Below are 21,242 nucleotides of genomic sequence, written 5' to 3'. Positions count from 1 at the left end.
AAAAATAAAGAAAAGAAGAAACAAATAGCCTAAGCTAAATCACGTTGCAATAGGTGCAGCTAAGTCTCAGGAAGTTGAAGTCAAGTCCTCTGATCACAATTACTTTGAGGTCCAAATTTTTAAGTGTTTGTTTAAAAACATTAAAAAAATATATCTTTTTTTAGAAGTTGTAATTTGTATTTTTTTTTAAGTTTTTGTTTTGAAAAAAAAAAGATATTTTTTATATAATAAATAAATAAATAAATATTTTTATATTTTTTTATCCAAACATAATTGATAGATAAAAATATTTTTTTATAGAAAATATTTAAATATAAAATTATTTTTATTTTTTCATAAAATCTTTTAAAAAAAGATAATTCAAAAAAAAAATTTTAAAAAAAAAAAAGATGACCAAACAAATCCTAAATCCTCTTCAAATGGCATTACTAAACACAACTTAAATACCTTTAAATTACCAAACAATCCATGCGCCATAATGCGGTTGCTTTATCTTAGGAATAGAAAGCATGTTGTTTGGCAAGCCCAACTCGAAGGGAACGTTACCTCCCTCTCTTTCTTCCAATGAGGCATAGACGCATGTATATATATAAATATAAAGAGATGAGATGAAGTAAGCTTCGCGGGTGAGTTTCCAGACACAACACAACACAATATCAATCACTCAACTCCTCCAACCCAAAAATTTCATTCTTTCTCTTTCTCTCTCTTTCTCACACGCACACACCGCTAACAAAAACCAAACCTTTTCACCCCTAAAATTATTAATCGATCAAGTGTTTCCCACAGTGTACGAGGAAGGAGGAATCATGGCTATGGGGCCAGAAAGATCCAAGGCACTGCACAACTTCTCCATGCCCTGCTTGAAATGGGGACACCAGAGATTCCTCCGCTGCGTCAAAGTCCCCTCCACCGACGACCACCATCGCCGATCATCCCATCCCGACCCGCCGTTTCTCGCTTCCACCAAGCGCAAAGCCACAGCCACCGGCGACATCGACAACATCGATGCCGTCCGCCAGAAGCTCATGGTGGATCTCAAAGACGCCGCCGATAAGCTCAAAGTTTCAATCTTTGAGGAAGGTACCGTCGCCAACACCACCATCAACAACAACCACGCAAGGCCATGGAATCTCAGGACAAGAAGAGCTGTGTGCAAGTCGCCGCCGCCGACGCACCGTGAAGATCAAAAACACAAGAATCTTGATTCTATCCCTGAAGCTATGGTGGTTGGTGTGGGCATAGAGACCCCCAAAAAGATAACGGAAGAAAAGCCCAAGTTTTCTGTTTCATTGTCCAAGGCAGAGATTGAACAGGATTTCTTGGTTTTGCTTGGGACCAGGCCTCCGCGGAGACCCAAGAAGAGGCCTAGAATTGTGCAGAGGCAACTTGATGTACGATATCAATTATGTTTTGTTTTGCTACTTTCAAATTATGAGCTTTGTATTCTGTCTTGAATGTGTTTCCCTTTTTATTGTTTCAGACCCTTTTTCCTGGATTGTGGCTCAGCGAGGTCAGTGCAGAATCTTACAAAGTCCCTGATGTCCCTGAATGAGGTAAATTGGAGGAATTGCATGCATGCAGCTATGAATTTTAATTGAATAACTAAGTGGATTGTTTCTCACTAATTTTTTGGTCCTTCATGCAGGGACTGGAATCATATGATGCCAATGCTTCTTGCTGACTTTTTTGTCTTACAGTGTCACATAAATAATGGTAACCACCAAGTTGTCCATGTAAATCACAACACTGAATGCAGTACCAATGAAATCCTTTTGTTTTGCATTTTGTTATCTCAACTTTAGCAGCTTGTACATTCTAATAGACTCATTCTATACATAAACTAAACTACTACTACTTGCTTTGGAATGCCTTCAAGAAACGGAAATAATGCTTTTTTGGTTTCTCTACTTTGTGGTAGAGCTGCTGCTGTTCCAAAAAATTTGGAGGTATTGAGTTTCTCTTAGTCTGTCATAGAATATTGGTCTTACTCTGTTTGGTGGAATTTTGTTAGCGATCCACATGAGTTTATTCTTCCTGAGTGGGCATTATAGGTCAATCTACCTGAACAAGTTAAGAACATATACCCTATCAATATATTTACTAGAGTTATTTATGGCACAAATTTTATCAATTATCAGTTATGGATAGAGAAAGTTGGATTTATACTCTTTGCACTGGTGAGTTTAAAACAAAAATGTTTCGGAGCATAGTTTGGGAGTCACAATTTGTCTTTTTTGGCTTTTGTTTTTATTCATTAATTACTACTGAAATAAATATATAATATTTAAATACAATAAATGTATAATTATAAATATTGCCCATAAAATTATAGATATTAATTGAATAAGATAATTTTATATTATTCTCTCTCTAGCTTTCTCTAGCATTACTCGGTTAACTCGGTTAGGACATTAATGATATAGTTTGTTTTTCTGAGATCAATTTGAATAAAATAATGATATGGTAAAAGGTTTATCCTTTTCGCTACCAAATAAAGGGTTGGCTTGGAGGAGTTAATGCAGTATAAATGGCTAGTGATAGATTTGCTTTGGATAACCAAAACAATCTAGCAGAGAAGTTTAGCTAGAATTATTAAATATTAATATGCAATCATGTCAGAGCCAAATGCATTGCCCAAGAACAAACCATTATAAATGGAAATAAAATAGTGTGACATAAATGAGTTGGATTAAGGAGTCTTTTCCATGATTGAGAGGCAAGACCAGGTGCCCTAAGAAAGGAACAGGTAAGCTGTTTTGTTTGTTGGTGAAAATAGTTCAGAGTTTACCCAGAATTAAATACCTACTGTGATTGTGTTTCCACTCAAACTGTCAGATAGAGTAGGAAAGCAATGTTTGGTTTGTCTTATGTTTGTTATAGGTTTAAGAGTGAGATTCTTTGGTCACCATGATTTCTTGGTTTCATGGATAGATTCTTATCAACTGTGGTAGAATTCATGTCGTCTATACAGGTGATTGCAAGTGCATGTTATGCATGAAGATGGATCATTCTTGAAATTCTGTTAGCCAATCTCATTAGCTAGCTTGTCTAAGAAACATTGACATTGTAGGTAAACTTTGAAAGCTACTCATAAATTTAAATAAATAGAACCAATTGTAGACTTTAAGTTCATAAACATAAAATGTGCTGAATTCATAAAAGTGAAAAAAAGGAGAGAGGCATATGGAAATGAGAATGCACATCAATACATGATATCAATCTCCTAATTTCCCCTCAAGAATTGGCGCTTGATACCCCCCTAGAATCAATAGATGAGATTAAGCATCAATCTTAAGATAGTTCATTTAGGATTGCACGAAAATTAAGTATCTTTTTGTTAAGGGTGCGATTGCATCTTATTTTTAGTTCATAATAAGTTATTAAACATTTTTAATCGACTTGGGGTCAATATGAAATATAGGACATAATTCACGCTCTCTAACACCCTCATAATACAGGTAGTTTTTTTTTTTGGTTGATAGATTTATTCCATCCTAGGTTACACAACATACATACTCACACACACTACTATTACTAACATGTGATGGGTTCTATATTTCTTAATGAGAATTCGAACCTGGGTGCAGCACCCAACGATGCAGGTGATGGGTTCTATATTCCTTATTAAGGATTCGAACCTGGGTGCAGCACCCAACGAGGCAGGCTCCTACAGCTAGTTTTTGGTCTCGCATTAAGTTGGTTGGTAAATGGGTTTGTTTAAGGTTATATTGGGTTAGGTTTGCAAAGTGTAGTGGGCTACACAGGTCATGAGGGACGGGCCAACAGAAAAAATAAGTTCAACTGTTGGGTCGGGTTATCCGGCCCTACCCATGTGACCATGTCCAAAAAAACTTAACTCTTGTGATTCGCGAACCAATTTGGATTAATGGGATACAAACCAAAATCTATTATTATTATTATTATTATTATTATTATTATTATAAAAGTTGCTACTAAATCATTATAAAATAAATTTGTTATATTCTTCTTTCTAATTGTGTCACGTAAGCAATATTTAATAGATGCCAATAATTAACTAAAAAGTTAAAACAGTACAAAATATATTCTCATGCCTTTGCCTTCTCTCTTCCAATACATAAATTTGCTTCCAGTGGTATCTGCTTTGCAACTAGATGTATCCAGAAAACTTCTAGAATTCTCGAAAATTCGAAACCATGTACAATTATATGTTAGTTATGTTGAATTAATGTAATACGTTTGTTTCCGAATTTCGGAAACTAAATTATGAGTTATTTAATATTTATAATATTTATTTATAATTTTATTTTTAAAAAATTATTTTACAAAAAGATTAAAACAAAATTATGAGATTTTGAGCATAGTTATAACCGAATCGGTAACCGAACCCGTGATCGAACCGGTGAAGTTATTAGGTCATTGAATTATTGGTTCAATCGATAGGTCACTAGTCGAACCGGTTAACCCAGTATATTAAATAATTATATAAAATTTAATTATTTTTATTTATTATAAGTACTTTTATTTGTTTTTATAAAAATAATTATCATTTTCAAATTTTAATATTTTATTAATTAAATTTATATTTATTATATTATTATATTATTATAAATAAAAACTTACATACAGTTAATTTTTATGTGAAGTTGATATTTAAAAATAGTTAGATGATTTGACAAATTTAACTAAATATCATCTAATGATTTTCAACTATCAACTTCATATGAAGACAACTACATATGAGTCTTTATCTATTATTATATACTACAAGTATTTATTGAAAAAATATATTAATAGATATCATATAATCATAAAAAGAAAAAATAATTTGTGATTAATAACTTTTTTGTTTATCTTTTTAATTTATATATATATATATATATATATATATATATATATATATATATATATATATATGTGTGTGTATTCTATGGTGACGTTGATATTATGGTGACTATCATGACTAGGATAGATCCACCATTATAATGCATACACATGTCATGGATTTGAATTCAACATTTAGATTTGACTCAAATTTAAAGGTCACTAATAGAATTAATTAATGTAAAGTTACCACAGTAAAATTTTCTCTCTCCCAACATCATGTATTGCACAACCATTAACCCAAGAAAATACAAATTAACCCAAATCCAACCAAAATAAAACTATATCTTCTTCCTTTTCCTTTTTTTTTCCTTTTCTCTTTTTCTTCATCTTCAACTTTTAGATTATATTCCCAAACACATTTTAATAGACATGCTATTTCTACATAACAAAATATTATATTATCAGAGCATATGACAAGCAATTATTGAGAAAAAACAAAGAAAAATAGTAAGAAAAAGAACTGCAAGATATTAGAAATCAATAATTCAAGTGGTATTGAGTTGTAACAATTTTGCTTTCACCATATTTTTCTCTTCCATCTAACTTTGATTCAATTTGATTCACTTTCACTAGTCACCAAAATCATATCATTCTCACTGTTAGAATTTTTTTTCCCTCAAAATCAAAGAACAACAACTAACCGAACACCAAACTTTGAAACCATTCAAAACTAACACCATAACTCTCTTGTTCTGGAATTCATCTAATACCATAACTACTCCCTTCAAAGGTCAACCTTGCTAGCCAATTAGTATCATTCACTACCATCCTGTGATGATAGAATGGTTATTGTGATACTAGAGGCCGCTAGATTAAGGCGGCGTTCACTGGGCGGTGACCATCGAGGAAGTTAGAATGTGTTTCACTTAGGGCAGCTCAGCTGCAATCCTACGACGGAAGAGGATTTCAAAACAACCATACTTGATAAACCCAGTCCAACACCATAGGCTTTTTGGTGAAGCTTTTTTTTATCATAATTTGATGAAGCTCTGAATTTATAACTGATTTTTTTCTAGGCCCCTCCAATTAAATTTTTTTTCATGCTTGGTCCATATAGTGGAAAGCTTATACGAAAAAAAGTCTGTTTTGATGACAAAATTATCCATTTGTCATCACAGTAAATATTTAAAATTTACATATATTAGTATTGAAGTAATCTTTTATTACCGTTTTAGAGGGTGTTTCTCACTATAATCAACAATGACATGTGTCACTTCTCTACTAGTTGATCAACCACTAGGTATCTTTAGGCACCATATCCTTAGCCACCAAAGAACTGGCCATATATATATATATATATATATATATATATATATATATATATATATATAAATAATTGATTTAAAAATAAGTGATTTTAAAATTAATTGAATATAAGTATAATAAAAAGTTACTATATGTATTATAATTAGGATATATGTTAGTAAGAATGAGTGTAGCTTGGTGGCATGAGAGTTCTTCTTGCAACCTTGGTGTAAGAGGTTCGAATCTTTGGAAAAATTTTCAAAAAATACAAAGCTTTGACACTTGGCATGCTGGAGCATGGTGGACTTGCAGAACCCATATGCGTGTAGCTTCACCTTCGGTTGGCCGAGCGGTTCAGTCCGGAGCGATTTTGTCCGGTTCATTCCGGTTCTCAACCTTGAGCGGTCCTACTCTTGGACCGGACCGGTATAGGATCCGGTTTACGGTTTTTCGATCAAACTGGTCGGTCCGGTCCGATTTTGACAACTATGATTGAGTTTAAAATTTATTAAAATTTATATAATTTTTATAGTTATTAAATATTTTTTATTTATAACAAAAATTTTATATGATTTATTGTGAATATCGAGCTTCTAAATTTTTATTTTATGAATAAAGAAGAATTAATTTAATTATCCCTAATTTTTGAATTAGAGTATTTATTTTAAAATAATTTATAAATTGATAATTAAATAATATTTTTAAAGATAATTATTGTTGTATTATATTTAATTTTCAATTATTACATTATCCTGAATTTTATTAAAAGTGTAAAGTATCGTTTTTGTTCCAACGTTTGGGGTAAGTCCTAAAGTTATCCCTTAACGTTTCAATCGTCCTATTTAAGTTCCTAACATTTTAAAATTGACTCAATGTTATCCTGCCGTTAGAGATCCGTTAACAGAATTGACGGCAGGACAAAATTGAGACGATTTTAAAACGTTATGGACTTAAATAGGAAGAAAACGTTGGGAACAAAAATAATACATAGAAATAAATTTTAGTTTTATCCTTCAATAATATCAATTTTTTACTGTATATAATATTTAATTATTTTTTAATCACATCTAAGTAAATTACACTTAATCACACTACTTTCATTCTAAATAAATTTATATAAAAAAATTATTTAGAATGAAAGTAGTATGATTAAGTGTAATTTACTTAGATGTGATTAAAAAATAATTGAATATTATATATAGTAAAAAACTAATATTAATAAAGGAAAAAATTAAAATTTATTTCTATGTATCGTTTTTGTCCCAGTTCTATTTAAGTTCCTAACGTTTTAAAATCGTCTCAATTTTGTCCCGCCGCCAATTCTGTTAACGGATCCCTAACGACAGGACAATATTGAGCCAATTTTAAATGTTAGGGACTTAAATAGAACGATTGAAACGTTAAAGGACAACTTTAAAACTTATCCCAAACGTTGGGGACAAAAACAATACTTTATTCTTATTAAAATTATTCAAATCCTAATTTTTCAATACACACTCTACTCTCCTTCTAACCTCACGTTGTCACTCCCCGTCCTACACATCCATCCACACGCGAAATTGGAAAGGAGGGAGAAGAGAGAGACAGTGCTAGCGAGGTTTGGTTCTGTCGTTGTCGTCGATAAATTGAATTGTTTGTGTTGAATGATAAATTAAATTATGATTAAAGGATTATTAAAAATATGTTTTTGAATAATTGCTGATAAAAGGCTGATAGATTGTTAAGATTAAAGTTAATGAAAGATTAAGTAAGAGGTTAAGAAAAGTTAAATGATCAATTGCAAATCTTTTATTTGATATTATTGAGAACGGTCTGATTTATAGTTATGAATGGTGCTTGATTTGATGTCATTGTATTTGTGGCTGTGATTATGATCGGTTTCTTGATTTATGTTGAATGATATGTTGAGAAAAGGGTTGAGAGATGGTTTGGATGGATCTTTGACGGGTGGTAAAGTTTGAGTTTTAGAGGAGATGCTATCGAAATTTCTATAAGTATTTGAGTGAGATTGAATCATAAGAATAATGAAAACTGGTGTTATTTTCATAAAGACTAGAGACTTTGTTTTAAAGTTTTATTTAGTTAATTTGATTGAAGAATTCTGTTTTGAGATGTTTTAGAGAAGTTAAAGCATTTGAATTTGATTTGGCGAAACAAAATAATCTTCGAGTCTTTTGAAATATTTTAAACTTAAAAAAAATGAAATTGATATCGATTTTGAGAATCTTGGGAGTACTTTAAAGTTGAACTTAAGAAGTTTGAGAGTTATGTTTAGTTAGTCCTTAAAATGATTAATTAAAGAATGACATATGAGATTAAATGAGAAGAATTTTGACGTTAGTTATCGTCTTATCGATGACAAAATTAATGAAGAATTTGATAATGATAATTATTATACTTGATGTTGTGGGGATGGTGGTTTTGTCCCGCTTACAGTGAGGATGGTGGCGCTATTCCGCTCACGAATAGGTATGTTGAGATTGAGGATTCTCTTTCTTGTTGCAAACAGACAAGTTGACTATGAATGATTCCCTCTCTTATTACGATGAGAATAATTAATTAATCTTATAATGAATGTGATTATATAGAATTGTGGATTTAAATATAATCTTGATTATGCTTGATTGTGATTATGATTATGATTGTGATATATCATTAAATTGGCAAGGACGTGGATTTTGTTCCACTTGCGTGTTGATGTGGTTCTGCTTCCAAGGGAAGGTGGTAGGATATTAATCCTTAGAAATATTACCTATTGAGTATTCCTCCAAGAAGTTGGATACTTCTGGCTTCAAACTTTGGTATACAGGAAAGGTGAAGAATAGGAATGTGTTGGAATAACTGTGGATAAGCAGTGGAAGAGGGACGTAATGGATGTCAAGAGGGTGGGAGACCGGATCATCTCTATCAAACTTGTGGTGGAGGGAGGTGCTTTCCATGTGATTAGCACCTATGCACCGCAAGTGGGTTCGGACGAACAACACAAGATAAGGTTTTGGGAGGATCTAGAGAGTTTGGTTCAAGGCATACCTTTGGGAGATAAGATTTTCTTAGGAGGAGATTTAAATGGCCATGTTGGGAGAGAAGTGACTGGATATGGGAGTATTCACGAAGGCCATGGTTTCGGGGTGATCAATGGCGAGGGTAAAACTATTTTGGACTTTTCTTCAATCTTTGATCTTCTTATCGCAAATACATGTTTTAAAAAGAGAGACGAACATCTTATAACCTATAAGAGTGGCATGACAAGCTCTCAAATCGACTTCTTCTTGTTGAGGAGAGTCGACCGGAAATTTTGCATTAACTATAAAATTATTTCGGGAGAGAGTTTGACAACACAACATAGGGTGCTCGTCATGGATTTTCACGTTGAGCAAAAGTTGAGGAAAAGACATTATACGAAGAACCCAAGGACGAGGTGGTGGCGGATGAAAGGTGAGGAACAAAGAAACTTCCTAAGACGGGTAGGAGAAGAGGCAAAGTGGGATGGAAACGGAAGCGCGGAAGAGATGTGGAGGGAGATGGCAGAAGTTATTAGAAGAACAGCAAAAGAAAGTTTTGGTGAATCTAAAGGAATAGGACCAAGAGACAAGGAGTCCTGGTGGTGGAATGCGAGTATACAAGAAAAGCTAAAGATAAAAAGGGAATGTTTTAAAGAGTGGTCTTTATGCCGCAATGCAGATAATTGGGAAAAATATAAGGCGGCTAAGAAAGAGACAAAAGTGGCTGTAAGTGAAGCAAAAACAAGAGCATATGAGGGTTTCTACCAGTCTTTGGGCACAAAAGAAGGAGAAAAAGGTATGTATAGAATCGCAAAGAGTCGGGAAAGAAGAACGAGAGATTTGGATCAGGTTAAGTGCATAAAGGATAAGGATGGAGAGGTGTTGGCCCAAGAGGAGAAGATTAATGAAAGGTGGAAGAGTTACTTCTACGAGTTATTTAATGAGGGACAGAAGACTCTTCCGAGTCTTGGTCGATTATGCACAAGGGAAGAAGATCAAAACTTTGACTACTATCGAAAGATTCGAGATTTCGAGGTAAAAGAGGCTTTAAAGCAAATGAAAAATGGCAGGACAGTAGGACCTGATAATATCCCGATTGAGGTTTGGAAAGGTCTTGGAGAAAAAGGCATCAACTGGTTAACCAAGCTTTTTAATGAGATTTTAAGGTCAAAGAAGATGCCTGATGAGTGGAGAAAGAGCACCTTGGTACCTATCTACAAGAATAAAGGGGATATACAAAGTTGCGAAAACTATAGAGGGATTAAGCTTATGAGTCATACTATGAAGTTATGGGAAAGGGTGATAGAACGGAGGTTGAGAAAAGAGACACAAGTAACAGAGAATCAATTTGGATTTATGCCAGGAAGATCTACCACTGAAGCGATATACCTATTAAGAAGGATGATGGAGAGGTATCGTAGTAGTAAAAGGGACCTACATATGTTGTTTATTGATTTGGAAAAAGCGTATGATAGGGTACCAAGGGAGGTTGGTGGACGAAATTGTGATCCATATTCTTTTGTATTTGTATGAAATCATTATTGTGGCACCAGTTGAATTCACAACTCCGTTCAACTAACCAGCAAGTGTACTGGGTCGTCCAAGTAATAAACCTTACGCGAGTAAGGGTCGATCTCACAGAGATTGTTGGTATGAAGCAAGCTATGGTCACCTTATAAATCTCAGTTAGGCAGATTAAATTCATTTATGGTTTCGAAAATAGAAATAAGAAAATAGAAGAAATAATAAAAGGGATAGAATACTTATGCAGATTCATTGGTGGGAATTTCAGATAAGCGAATGGAGATACTGTATGGCTCAAGAATGCCTACTTTCCTATTGCTTCAACTCAATCCTTCTTACTCCTTTCCATGGCAAGCTGTGTATAGGGGTTCACCGTTCGACGATGGCTACTTTGTATCCTCTCTGGAAAATGGTCCTCTGCGGCTGTCACTCGCATGGCTAATCATCTGGAGGCATCACACTGGCCGAAGGCTACATCCCATCCTCGCAGTGAAAACTATGCTCACGCGCTCTGTCACAGCACGGCTAATCACTGGTTGGTTCCCGCTCCTACTGGAATAGAATCCCTTGATTCTTTTGCGTCTGTCACTAACGCCCAGCACTTGCAAGTTTGAAGCACGTCACAGTCATTCATTACCGGAATCCTACTCGGAATACCACAGACAAGGTTAGACTTTCCGGATTCCCAGGATCCTACTCGGAATACCACAGACAAGGTGAGACTTTCCGGATCCTCATAAATGCCGCCATCTATCTAGCTTATACCACGAAGATTCTGTTGGGGAATCTAAGAGATATGCGCCCGGCCTAAGGTAGAACGGAAGTGGTTGTCAATCACGCGCGTTCATAAGCGAGAATGATGATGAGTGTCACGGATCATCACATTCATCAAAGTTAAGTGCAACGTATATCTTGGAATAAGAACAAGTTGAATTGAATGGAAGAAAATAGAATTGCATTAATACTTGAGGTACAGCAGAGCTCCACACCCTTAATCTATGGTGTGCAGAAACTCCACCGTTGAAAATACATAAGTAAGGTTCAGGCATGGCCGAATGGCCAGCCCCCAAAGTGATCAAAAGATGTCTAACACAATAGTTAAATGTTCTATTTATAATAAACTAGCTCCTAGGGTTTACATGAGTAAGTAATTGATGCATAAATCCACTTCCGGGGCCTACTTGGTGTATGCTTGGGCTGAGCTTGATCAATCCACGAGCTGAGGCTTCTCTTGGAGTTGAACTCCGAGTTATAACGTGTTTTGGGCGTTCAACTCCGGATCATGACGTTTTTCTGGCGTTTAACTCCAGACAGCAGCATGTACTTGGCGTTCAACGCCAAGTTACGTCGTCAATTTCCGAATAAAGTATGGACTATTATATATTGCTGGAAAGCCCTGGATGTCTACTTTCCAACGCCGTTGAGAGCGCGCCATTTGGAGTTCTGTAGCTCTAGAAAATCCATTTTGAGTGCAGGGAGGTCAGATTCCAACAGCATCAGCAGTCCTTTTGTCAGCCTTTTTCAGAGTTTTGCTCAAGTCCCTCAATTTCAGCCAGAAATTACCTGAAATCACAGAAAAACACACAAACTCATAGTAAAGTCCAGAAATATGAATTTAACATAAAAACTAATGAAAATATCCCTAAAAGTAGCTTGAACTTACTAAAAACTATCTAAAAACAATGCCAAAAAGCGTATAAATTATCCGCTCATCACAACACCAAACTTAAATTGTTGCTTGTCCCCAAGCAACTGAAAATCAATTAGGATAAAAAGAAGAGAATATACTATAAATTCCAGAATATCAATGAATATTAATTATAATTAGATGAGCGGGACTTGTAGCTTTTTGCTTCTGAACAGTTTTGGCATCTCACTTTTTCCTTTGAAGTTTAGAATGATTGGCTTCTCTAGGAACTTAGACTTTCGGATAGTGTTATTGACTTTCCTAGTTAAGCATGTTGATTCTTGAACACAGCTACTTATGAGTCTTGGCCGTGGCCCTAAGCACTTTGTTTTCTAGTATTACCACCGGATACATAAATGCCACAGACACATAACTGGGTGAACCTTTTCAGATTGTGACTCAGCTTTGCTAGAGTCCCCAGTTAGTGGTGTCCAGAGCTCTTAAGCACACTCTTTTGCTTTGGATCACGACTTTAACCACTCAGTCTCAAGCTTTTTACTTGGACCTTCATGACACAAGCACATGGTTAGGGACAGCTTGATTTAGCCGCTTAGGCCTGGATTTTATTTCCTTGGGCCCTCCTATCCATTGATGCTTAAAGCCTTGGATCCTTTTTACCCTTGCCTTTTGGTTTTAAGGGCTATTGGCTTTTTCTACTGCTCCTTCTTTTTTTTTTTCGCAAGCTTTCTTTTTCACTGCTTTTTCTTGCTTCAAGAATCAATTTCATGATTTTTCAGATCATCAATAACATTTCTCTTTGTTCATCATTCTTTCAAGAGCCAACAATTTTAACATTCATAAACAACAAGATCAAAAGATATATGCACTGTTCAAGCATTCATTCAGAAAACAAAAAGTGTTGTCACCACATCAATATAATTAAATTAAATTCAAGGATAAATTCGAAATTCGTGTACTTCTTGTTCTTTTGAATTAAAACCTTTTTCATTTAAGAGAGGTGAAGGATTAATGGATTTTATTTATAGCTTTAAGGCATGGTTACATACTAATGATCATGAAATAGAGACACAAAACATAGATAAACACAATATTAAAAACCGAAAAGCAGAAAGAAATAAGAACAAGGAATGAATCCACCTGAGTGAGGGTGGCGCCTTCTTGAAGGTCCAATGGTGCTCTTTGAGCTCCTCTATGTCTTTTCCTTGCTTCTGTTGAATGATTCCTAGTAATTTTGGTGTTTCTACCCTTAGTTGCTTCCAATATTTGTGTGGAGGACAACTTATCCCCTGAGGTATCTCAGGGATCTCTTGATTTGCAGCCACATGTTCTACCACTGAGCTATGACGGCTTTATATGAGTCTTTCCATCTCCCATGACTCAGAGGTGGAAGCTTTTGTCTTCCCCCTTTTTTTTTTGGATGTCTCTGGCCTTAGGTGCCATTAATGGTTATGAAAAAGCAAAAAGCTATGCTTTTACCACACCAAACTTAGAAAATTGCTCGCCCTCGAGCAAGAGAAGAAAGAAGAGATGAAGAAGAAGAAGAAGATATGGAGGAATGTGTGTATTCGGCGATATGGGTGGGTTTGGGTGGGAAAGAGTTTTGAATTTTGAAGGTGAGTGGGGAAGAGTGGATAGAAGTGAGTGGTGAATGAAAAACAGAAGGGATGACCATGAATGGAGAGAGAGAGAGAGGGCGAGGTAAGTGGGGATCCTGTGAGGTCCACAGATCCTGAGGTGATCCTGTGGGGGTCCACAGATCCTGAGGTGTCAAGGAATTCCTTCCCTGCACCAAATAGGCATGTAAAATGCCTTTGCACACCATTCTGGCGTTTAAACGCCCATTGGTGCATATTCTGGGCGTTCAACGCCCATGTAAAGCATGTTTCTGGCGTTGAACGCCAGTTTCATGCTTGTTACTGGCGTTCAGCGCCAGTTTTTCCTCTCTGGGCACATTCCTGGCGTTCAGCGCCAGAATGTTGCTTGTTTCTGGCGTTCAGCGCCAGAATGGTGCTCTGTTCTGGCGTTGAACGCCGGCCAGATGCACCTTACTGGCGTTGAACGCCAGCCTATGCGTCCTCCAGGGTGAAATTTTTTTTCTTCTGCTGTTTTTGACTCTGTTTTTAATTTTTATGATTTTTTCGTGACTCCTCATGATCATGTACTTAATAAAACACAAAATAACAATAAAATAGTATAAAATAGAAATTAGATAAAATTGGGCTGCCTCCCAACAAGCGCTTCTTTAATGTCAATAGCTTGACAGTGGCTCTCATGGAGCCACAAGGTGATCAGGTCAATGTTGTATAGTTGTCCACACCAAACTTAGAGTTTGGTTGTGGCCTCACAACACCAAACTTAGAGTTTGACTGTGGGGGCTCTTCTTGACTCTGAACTGAGAGAAGCTCTTCATGCTTACTCTCTTTTGTCACAGAGGGAGGGCCATGTGCCTTAAACACAAGGTAGTCCCCATTCAATTGAAGGACTAATTCACCTCTATTGACATCTATCACAGCTCCTGCTGTGGCTAGGAAAGGTCTTCCAAGAATGATGCAATCATCCTCTTCCTTTCTAGTGTCTAAGATTATGAAATCAGCAGGGATGTAAAGGCCTTCAACCTTTACTAGCACGTCCTCTACTAATCCATAAGCTTGTCTCAATGACTTGTCTGCCAATTGTAATGAGAACAAGGCAGGTTGTACCTCAATGATCCCCAGCTTCTTCATTACAGAGAGTGACATAAGATTTATCCCTGACCCCAGATCACACAGAGCTTTTGCAAAGTTCATGGTGCCTATGGTGCAAGGTATTAAGAACTTGCCAGGATCTTGTTTCTTTTGAGGTAGAGTTTTCTGAATCCAAGAATCCAGTTCACTAATGAGCAAGGAAGGTTCACTTTCCCAAGTCTCATTACCAAACAACTTGGCATTCAGCTTCATGATAGCTCCTAAGTATTGAGCAACTTGCTCTCCAGTCACATCTTCATCCTCTTCAGAGGAAGAATAGTCTTTAGAGCTCATGAATGGCAGAAGGAGATTTAATAGAATCTCTATGGTCTCTATATGAGCCTCAGATTCCTTTGGATCCTTAATAGGAAACTCCTTCTTGCTTGAGGGATGTCCCAGGAGGTCTTCCTCACTAGGATTTTCGTCCTCCTCCTCCCTTGTGCATTCGGCCATATTGATCACATCAATGGCCTTGCATTCTCCTTTTGGATTTTCTTCTGTATTACTTGGGAGAATACTGGGAGGAGTTTCAATGAATTTCTTACTCAGCTGGCCTACTTGTGCCTCCAAATTTCTAATGGAGAATCTTGTTTCATTCATGAAACTGAAAGTGGGCTTTGACAGATCAGAGACTACATTGGCTAAATTAGAGGTGTTTTGTTCAAAATTCTCTGTCTGTTGCTGAGAAGATGATGGATATGGCTTACTATTGCTCAGCCTATTGCGTCCACCATTGTTAAAACCTTGTTGAGGTTTTTGTTGATCCTTCCATGAGAAATTTGGGTGATTCCTCCATGATGAGTTATAGGTGTTTCCATAAGGTTCACCCATGTAATTAACCTCTGCCATGACAGGGTTCTCAGGATCATAAGCTTCTTCAGAAGCTGCCTCTCTAGTACTGTTGGATGCATGTTGCCATCCATTCAGATTTTGAGAGATCATGTTGACCTGTTGAGTCAACACTTTGTTCTGAGCCAATATGGCATTCAGAGCATCAATTTCAAGAACTCCTTTCTTTTGGGGTATCCCATTATTAACGAAATTCCTCTCAGAAGTGTACATGAACTGGTTGTTTGCAACCATGTCAATGAGTTCTTGAGCCTCTTCGGGCGTTTTCTTCAGGTGAATAGATCCACCCGCAGAATGGTCCAATGACATTTTCGAAAATTCAGAGAGGCCATAATAGAATATATCTAATATGGTCCATTCTGAAAACATGTCAGATGGACATCTTTTGGTCAGCTGCTTGTATCTTTCCCAAGCTTCATAGAGGGATTCACCATCTTTTTGTTTGAAGGTTTGAACATCCACTCTCAGCTTGCTCAGTTTTTGAGGAGGAAAGAATTTATCCAAGAAGGCTGTGACCAGCTTATCCCAGGAGTCCAGGCTATCCTTGGGTTGTGAATCCAACCATACTCTAGCTCTGTCTCTTACAGCAAAAGGGAAAAGCATGAGTCTGTAGACTTCAGGATCAACCACATTCGTCTTTACAGTCTCACAGATCTGCAAGAACTCAGTTAAAAACTGATAAGGATCTTCAGATGGAAGTCCATAAAACTTGCAGTTTTGTTGCATTAAAGTAACTAGCTGAGGTTTCAGCTCAAAGTTATTGGCTCCAATGGCAGGAATGGAGATGCTTCTTCCATCAAACTTGGATGTTGGCTTTGTGAAGTCACCAAGCATTCTCCTTGCATTATTATTATTTTCGGCTGCCATCTCCTTCTCTTGTTCGAAAATTTCTGAAAGGTTACCTTTAGAATAATTTAATTTAGCTTCTTTTAATTTCCTCTTCAGAGTCCTTTCAGGTTCTGGATCAATTTCAACAAGAGTGCCTTTTTTCCTGTTCCTGCTCATATGAAAGAGAAGAAAACAAGAAAAGAAAGAGGAATCCTCTATGTCACAGTATAGAGATTCCTTTATGTTAGTAGAAGAAGAAAGGGGAGAAGAATGTAGAAGAGGGGATTCAGATAATTAGATGGGGAGAGGTGAAGAGAAGTGTTAGTAATTAAATAATTAAATAGAAGAAGAAAAGAGAAGGGAAATTTCGAAAATAATTTTGAAAAAGAGGTTAGTAATTTTCGAAAATTAGAAATAAAATGTAATTAAAATTTAAAACATGAAACAATTAGTTAATTAAAAAGAATTTTTGAAAAAGGGGTGAGATACTTTCGAAAATTAGAGAGGGAAAAGTAGTTAGGTGGTTTTAAAAAAGATAAGAAACAAACAAAAAGTTAGTTAGTTGATTGAAAAAGATTTGAAATCAAATTTTAAAAAGATAAGAAGATAAGAAGTTAGATAAGATATTTTGAAATCAAATTTTGAAAAAGATAAAATTTTTGAAAAAGATAAGATAAAAGATAAAAAGATCTAATTTTTAAAATGACTTGACTAACAAGAAACTACAAGATAAGATTCTAGAACTTAAAGATTGAACATTTCTTAACAAGAAAGTAACAAACTTCAAATTTTTGAACCAATCACATTAATTGTTAGCTAATTTTTGAAAATTTGATATAAAGATAAGAAAAAGATTTTGAAAATAATTTGAAAAATATTTTTGAAATTTTCGAAAATAATAAAAAAATTGAAAAAGATATGATTTTGAAAAAGATTTTGAAAAGATAAGATTTTTAAAATTGAAATTTTGACTTGACTTGTAAGAAACAACTAATTTTTGAAAATTTTTGACCAAGTCAACCCAAAATTTCGAAAATTTGGAGGGAAATAAGGAAAAGATATTTTTTTTTGAATTTTTAATTATGAGAGAGAAAAACAACAAAAATGCTCAATACATGAAATTTTTAGATCAAAACAATGAATGCATGCAAGAATGCTATGAATGTTAAGATGAACACCAAGAACACTTTGAAGATCATGATGAACATCACGAACATAATTTTGAAAAATTTTTGATGCAAAGAAAACATGCAAGACACCAAACTTAGAAATTTTTAATGCTTGGAAAATATGAATGCAAAGATGCACATGAAAAACAAGAAAAGACACAAAACAAGAAAACCTCAAGATCAAACAAGAAGACTTATCAAGAACAACTTGAAGATCATGAAGAACACTATGAATGCATGGATTTTCGAAAAATGCAAGAAAAAATTTTAAAGCATGCAATTGACACCAAACTTAAAAAATTGACTCAAGACTCAAACAAGAAACACAAAATATTTTTGATTTTTATGATTTTCTAATTTTTTTGAGTTTTTATTAATTTTTTTTTTCGAAAATAATGTTAGGAAAAAATGAAAAATAAAAGAAAAAAAGAATTTTTGAAAAAGATTTTTTTGAAAAGAAAATTACCTAATCTGAGCAACAAGATGAACCGTCAGTTGTCCATACTCGAACAATCCCCGGCAACGGCGCCAAAAACTTGGTGGACGAAATTGTGATCCATATTCTTTTGTATTTGTATGAAATCATTATTGTGGCACCAGTTGAATTCACAACTCCGTTCAACTAACCAGCAAGTGTACTGGGTCGTCCAAGTAATAAACCTTACGCGAGTAAGGGTCGATCCCACAGAGATTGTTGGTATGAAGCAAGCTATGGTCACCTTGTAAATCTCAGTTAGGCAGATTAAATTCATTTATGGTTTCGAAAATAGAAATAAGAAAATAGAAGAAATAATAAAAGGGATAGAATACTTATGCAGATTCATTGGTGGGAATTTCAGATAAGCGAATGGAGATACTGTATGGCTCAAGAACGCCTACTTTCCTATTGCTTCAACTCAATCCTTTTTACTCCTTTCCATGGCAAGCTGTGTATAGGGGTTCACCGTTCGACGATGGCTACTTTGTATCCTCTCTGGAAAATGGTCCTTTGCGGCTGTCACTCGCATGGCTAATCGTCTGGAGGCATCACACTGGCCGAAGGCTACATCCCATCCTCGCAGTGAAAACTACGCTCACGCGCTCTGTCACAGCACGGCTAATCACTGGTTGGTTCCCGCTCCTACTGGAATAGAATCCCTTGATTCTTTTGCGTCTGTCACTAACGCCCAGCACTTGCAAGTTTGAAGCACGTCACAGTCATTCATTACCGGAATCCTACTCGGAATACCACAGACAAGGTTAGACTTTCCGGATTCCCAGGATCCTACTCAGAATACCACAGACAAGGTGAGACTTTCCGGATCCTCATAAATGCCGCCATCTATCTAGCTTATACCACGAAGATTCTGTTGGGAAATTTAAGAGATATGCGCCCGGCCTAAGGTAGAACGGAAGTGGTTGTCAATCACGCGCGTTCATAAGCGAGAATGATGATGAGTGTCACGGATCATCACATTCATCAAAGTTAAGTACAACGTATATCTTGGAATAAGAACAAGTTGAATTGAATGGAAGAAAATAGAATTGCATTAATACTTGAGGTACAGCAGAGCTCCACACCCTTAATCTATGGTGTGCAGAAACTCCACCGTTGAAAATACATAAGTAAAAGGTTCAGGCATGGCCAAATGGCCAGCCCCCAAAGTGATCAAAAGATGTCTAACACAATAGTTAAATGTTCTATTTATAATAAACTAGCTCCTAGGGTTTACATGAGTAAGTAATTGATGCATAAATCCACTTCCGGGGCCCACTTGGTGTATGCTTGGGCTGAGCTTGATCAATCCACGAGCTGAGGCTTCTCTTGGAGTTGAACTCCGAGTTATAACGTGTTTTGGGCGTTCAACTCCGGATCATGACGTTTTTCTGGCGTTTAACTCCAGACAGCAGCATGTACTTGGCGTTCAACGCCAAGTTACGTCGTCAATTTCCGAATAAAGTATGGACTATTATATATTGCTGGAAAGCCCTGGATGTATACTTTCCAACGCCGTTGAGAGCGCGCCATTTGGAGTTCTGTAGCTCCAAAAAATCCATTTTGAGTGCAGGGAGGTCAGATTCCAACAGCATCAGCAGTCCTTTTGTCAGCCTTTTTCAGAGTTTTGCTCAAGTCCCTCAATTTCAGCCAGAAATTACCTGAAATCACAGAAAAAAACACAAACTCATAGTAAAGTCCAGAAATGTGAATTTAACATAAAAACTAATGAAAACATCCCTAAAAGTAGCTTGAACTTACTAAAAACTACCTAAAAATAATGTCAAAAAGCGTATAAATTATCCGCTCATTAGAGGTCTTATGGAAGGTTTTAGAAAAGAGGAGAGTAAGGATCGCATATATTCGGGCAATTAAAGACATGTATGATGGGGCCACAACTAGTGTGAAGACTCAAGGTGGTGTGACGGAAGAATTCCCTATTGGTATAGGATTATACCAGGGATCATCCTTAAGCCCATACCTTTTCATATTAGTCCTGGAAGTACTCACAGAGCACATCCAAGAGCCTGTGCCATGGTGCATGCTTTTTGCCGATGATATCGTCCTTATGGGAGAGTCAAGGGAAGACCTAAATAAGAAGTTGGAGTTATGGAGAGAAGCTTTAGAAGTGTATGGTCTACGCATAAGCCGTAGCAAGACGGAATATATGGAATGTAAGTTCAGTCTGAGAAGGGAAAACCCCAATATAGAGGTGAAGATTGGAGAAAACATCCTAGAAAAGTTAAAAGTTTTAAGTATCTTGGGTGCATCATACAGGATAATGGAGAGATTGAACAGGATGTAAATCATAGGATCCAAGCAGGTTGGTCAAAATGGCGGAGTGCATCTGGTTTTATATGCGACAAAAAAGTGCCTTTAAAACTTAAAGGTAAATTCTATCGCACCGCTATAAGACCGGCTATGCTGAGATGGATGAGTGGTCATACGCGATTGGATAAAATAAGGAATGAAGATATAAGGGAGAGAGTTGGAGTAGCACCCATTGTGGAAAAGATGGTTGAATCGCGTCTCAGGTGGTTTGGACATGTGAGAAGAAGACCGATAGAACATCCAGTCAGGAGGGTGGATGAGATGGAAGATGGACAAAGGACAAAAGGCAGAGAAAGACCTAAAAAGACTATCCATGAGGTGGTCAAACGAGATCTACATGTAAACAGTCTCTCTGTAGACATGATACATGACAGAGCACAATGGCGTCGTTTGATTCATGTAGCCGACCCCACTTAGTGGGACAAGGCTTTGTTGTTGTTGTTGTTGTTGAGTATTCCTCCAAGAGAAGGAGATAGAGTACTCTCTCTTAGAATTATTCTTCTTGAAAATGCAGTTGCAGTATAAAAATGAAAAAGGTGGTAGCGCACTCTCCTTTAAGAATATTTTCTCCACATTCTC

At 36.1% G+C, this 21,242-nt stretch overlaps 1 protein-coding gene across 1 annotated transcript; it reads left to right on the top strand.

Moving 5' to 3' along the window:
- The first annotated feature begins 605 nt into the window (after positions 1 to 605).
- On the top strand, positions 606 to 1,793 carry LOC130967810 (uncharacterized). The gene is made up of 3 exons (XM_057892824.1): positions 606 to 1,394; positions 1,484 to 1,556; positions 1,649 to 1,793. The coding sequence occupies exons 1-2, from the start codon at positions 810 to 812 to the stop codon at positions 1,553 to 1,555; spliced, it is 657 nt and encodes a 218-aa protein (XP_057748807.1). The 5' UTR covers positions 606 to 809; the 3' UTR covers position 1,556; positions 1,649 to 1,793.
- Positions 1,794 to 21,242: the final 19,449 nt, after the last annotated feature.

The sequence above is a fragment of the Arachis stenosperma genome, chromosome 3, assembly GCF_014773155.1.
Source record: "Arachis stenosperma cultivar V10309 chromosome 3, arast.V10309.gnm1.PFL2, whole genome shotgun sequence".
In the NCBI taxonomy this organism is placed as follows: Eukaryota; Viridiplantae; Streptophyta; class Magnoliopsida; order Fabales; family Fabaceae; genus Arachis; species Arachis stenosperma.
Note: the sequence above shows the minus strand (reverse complement) of the source record. Positions and strands in the feature narration are given on the sequence as shown.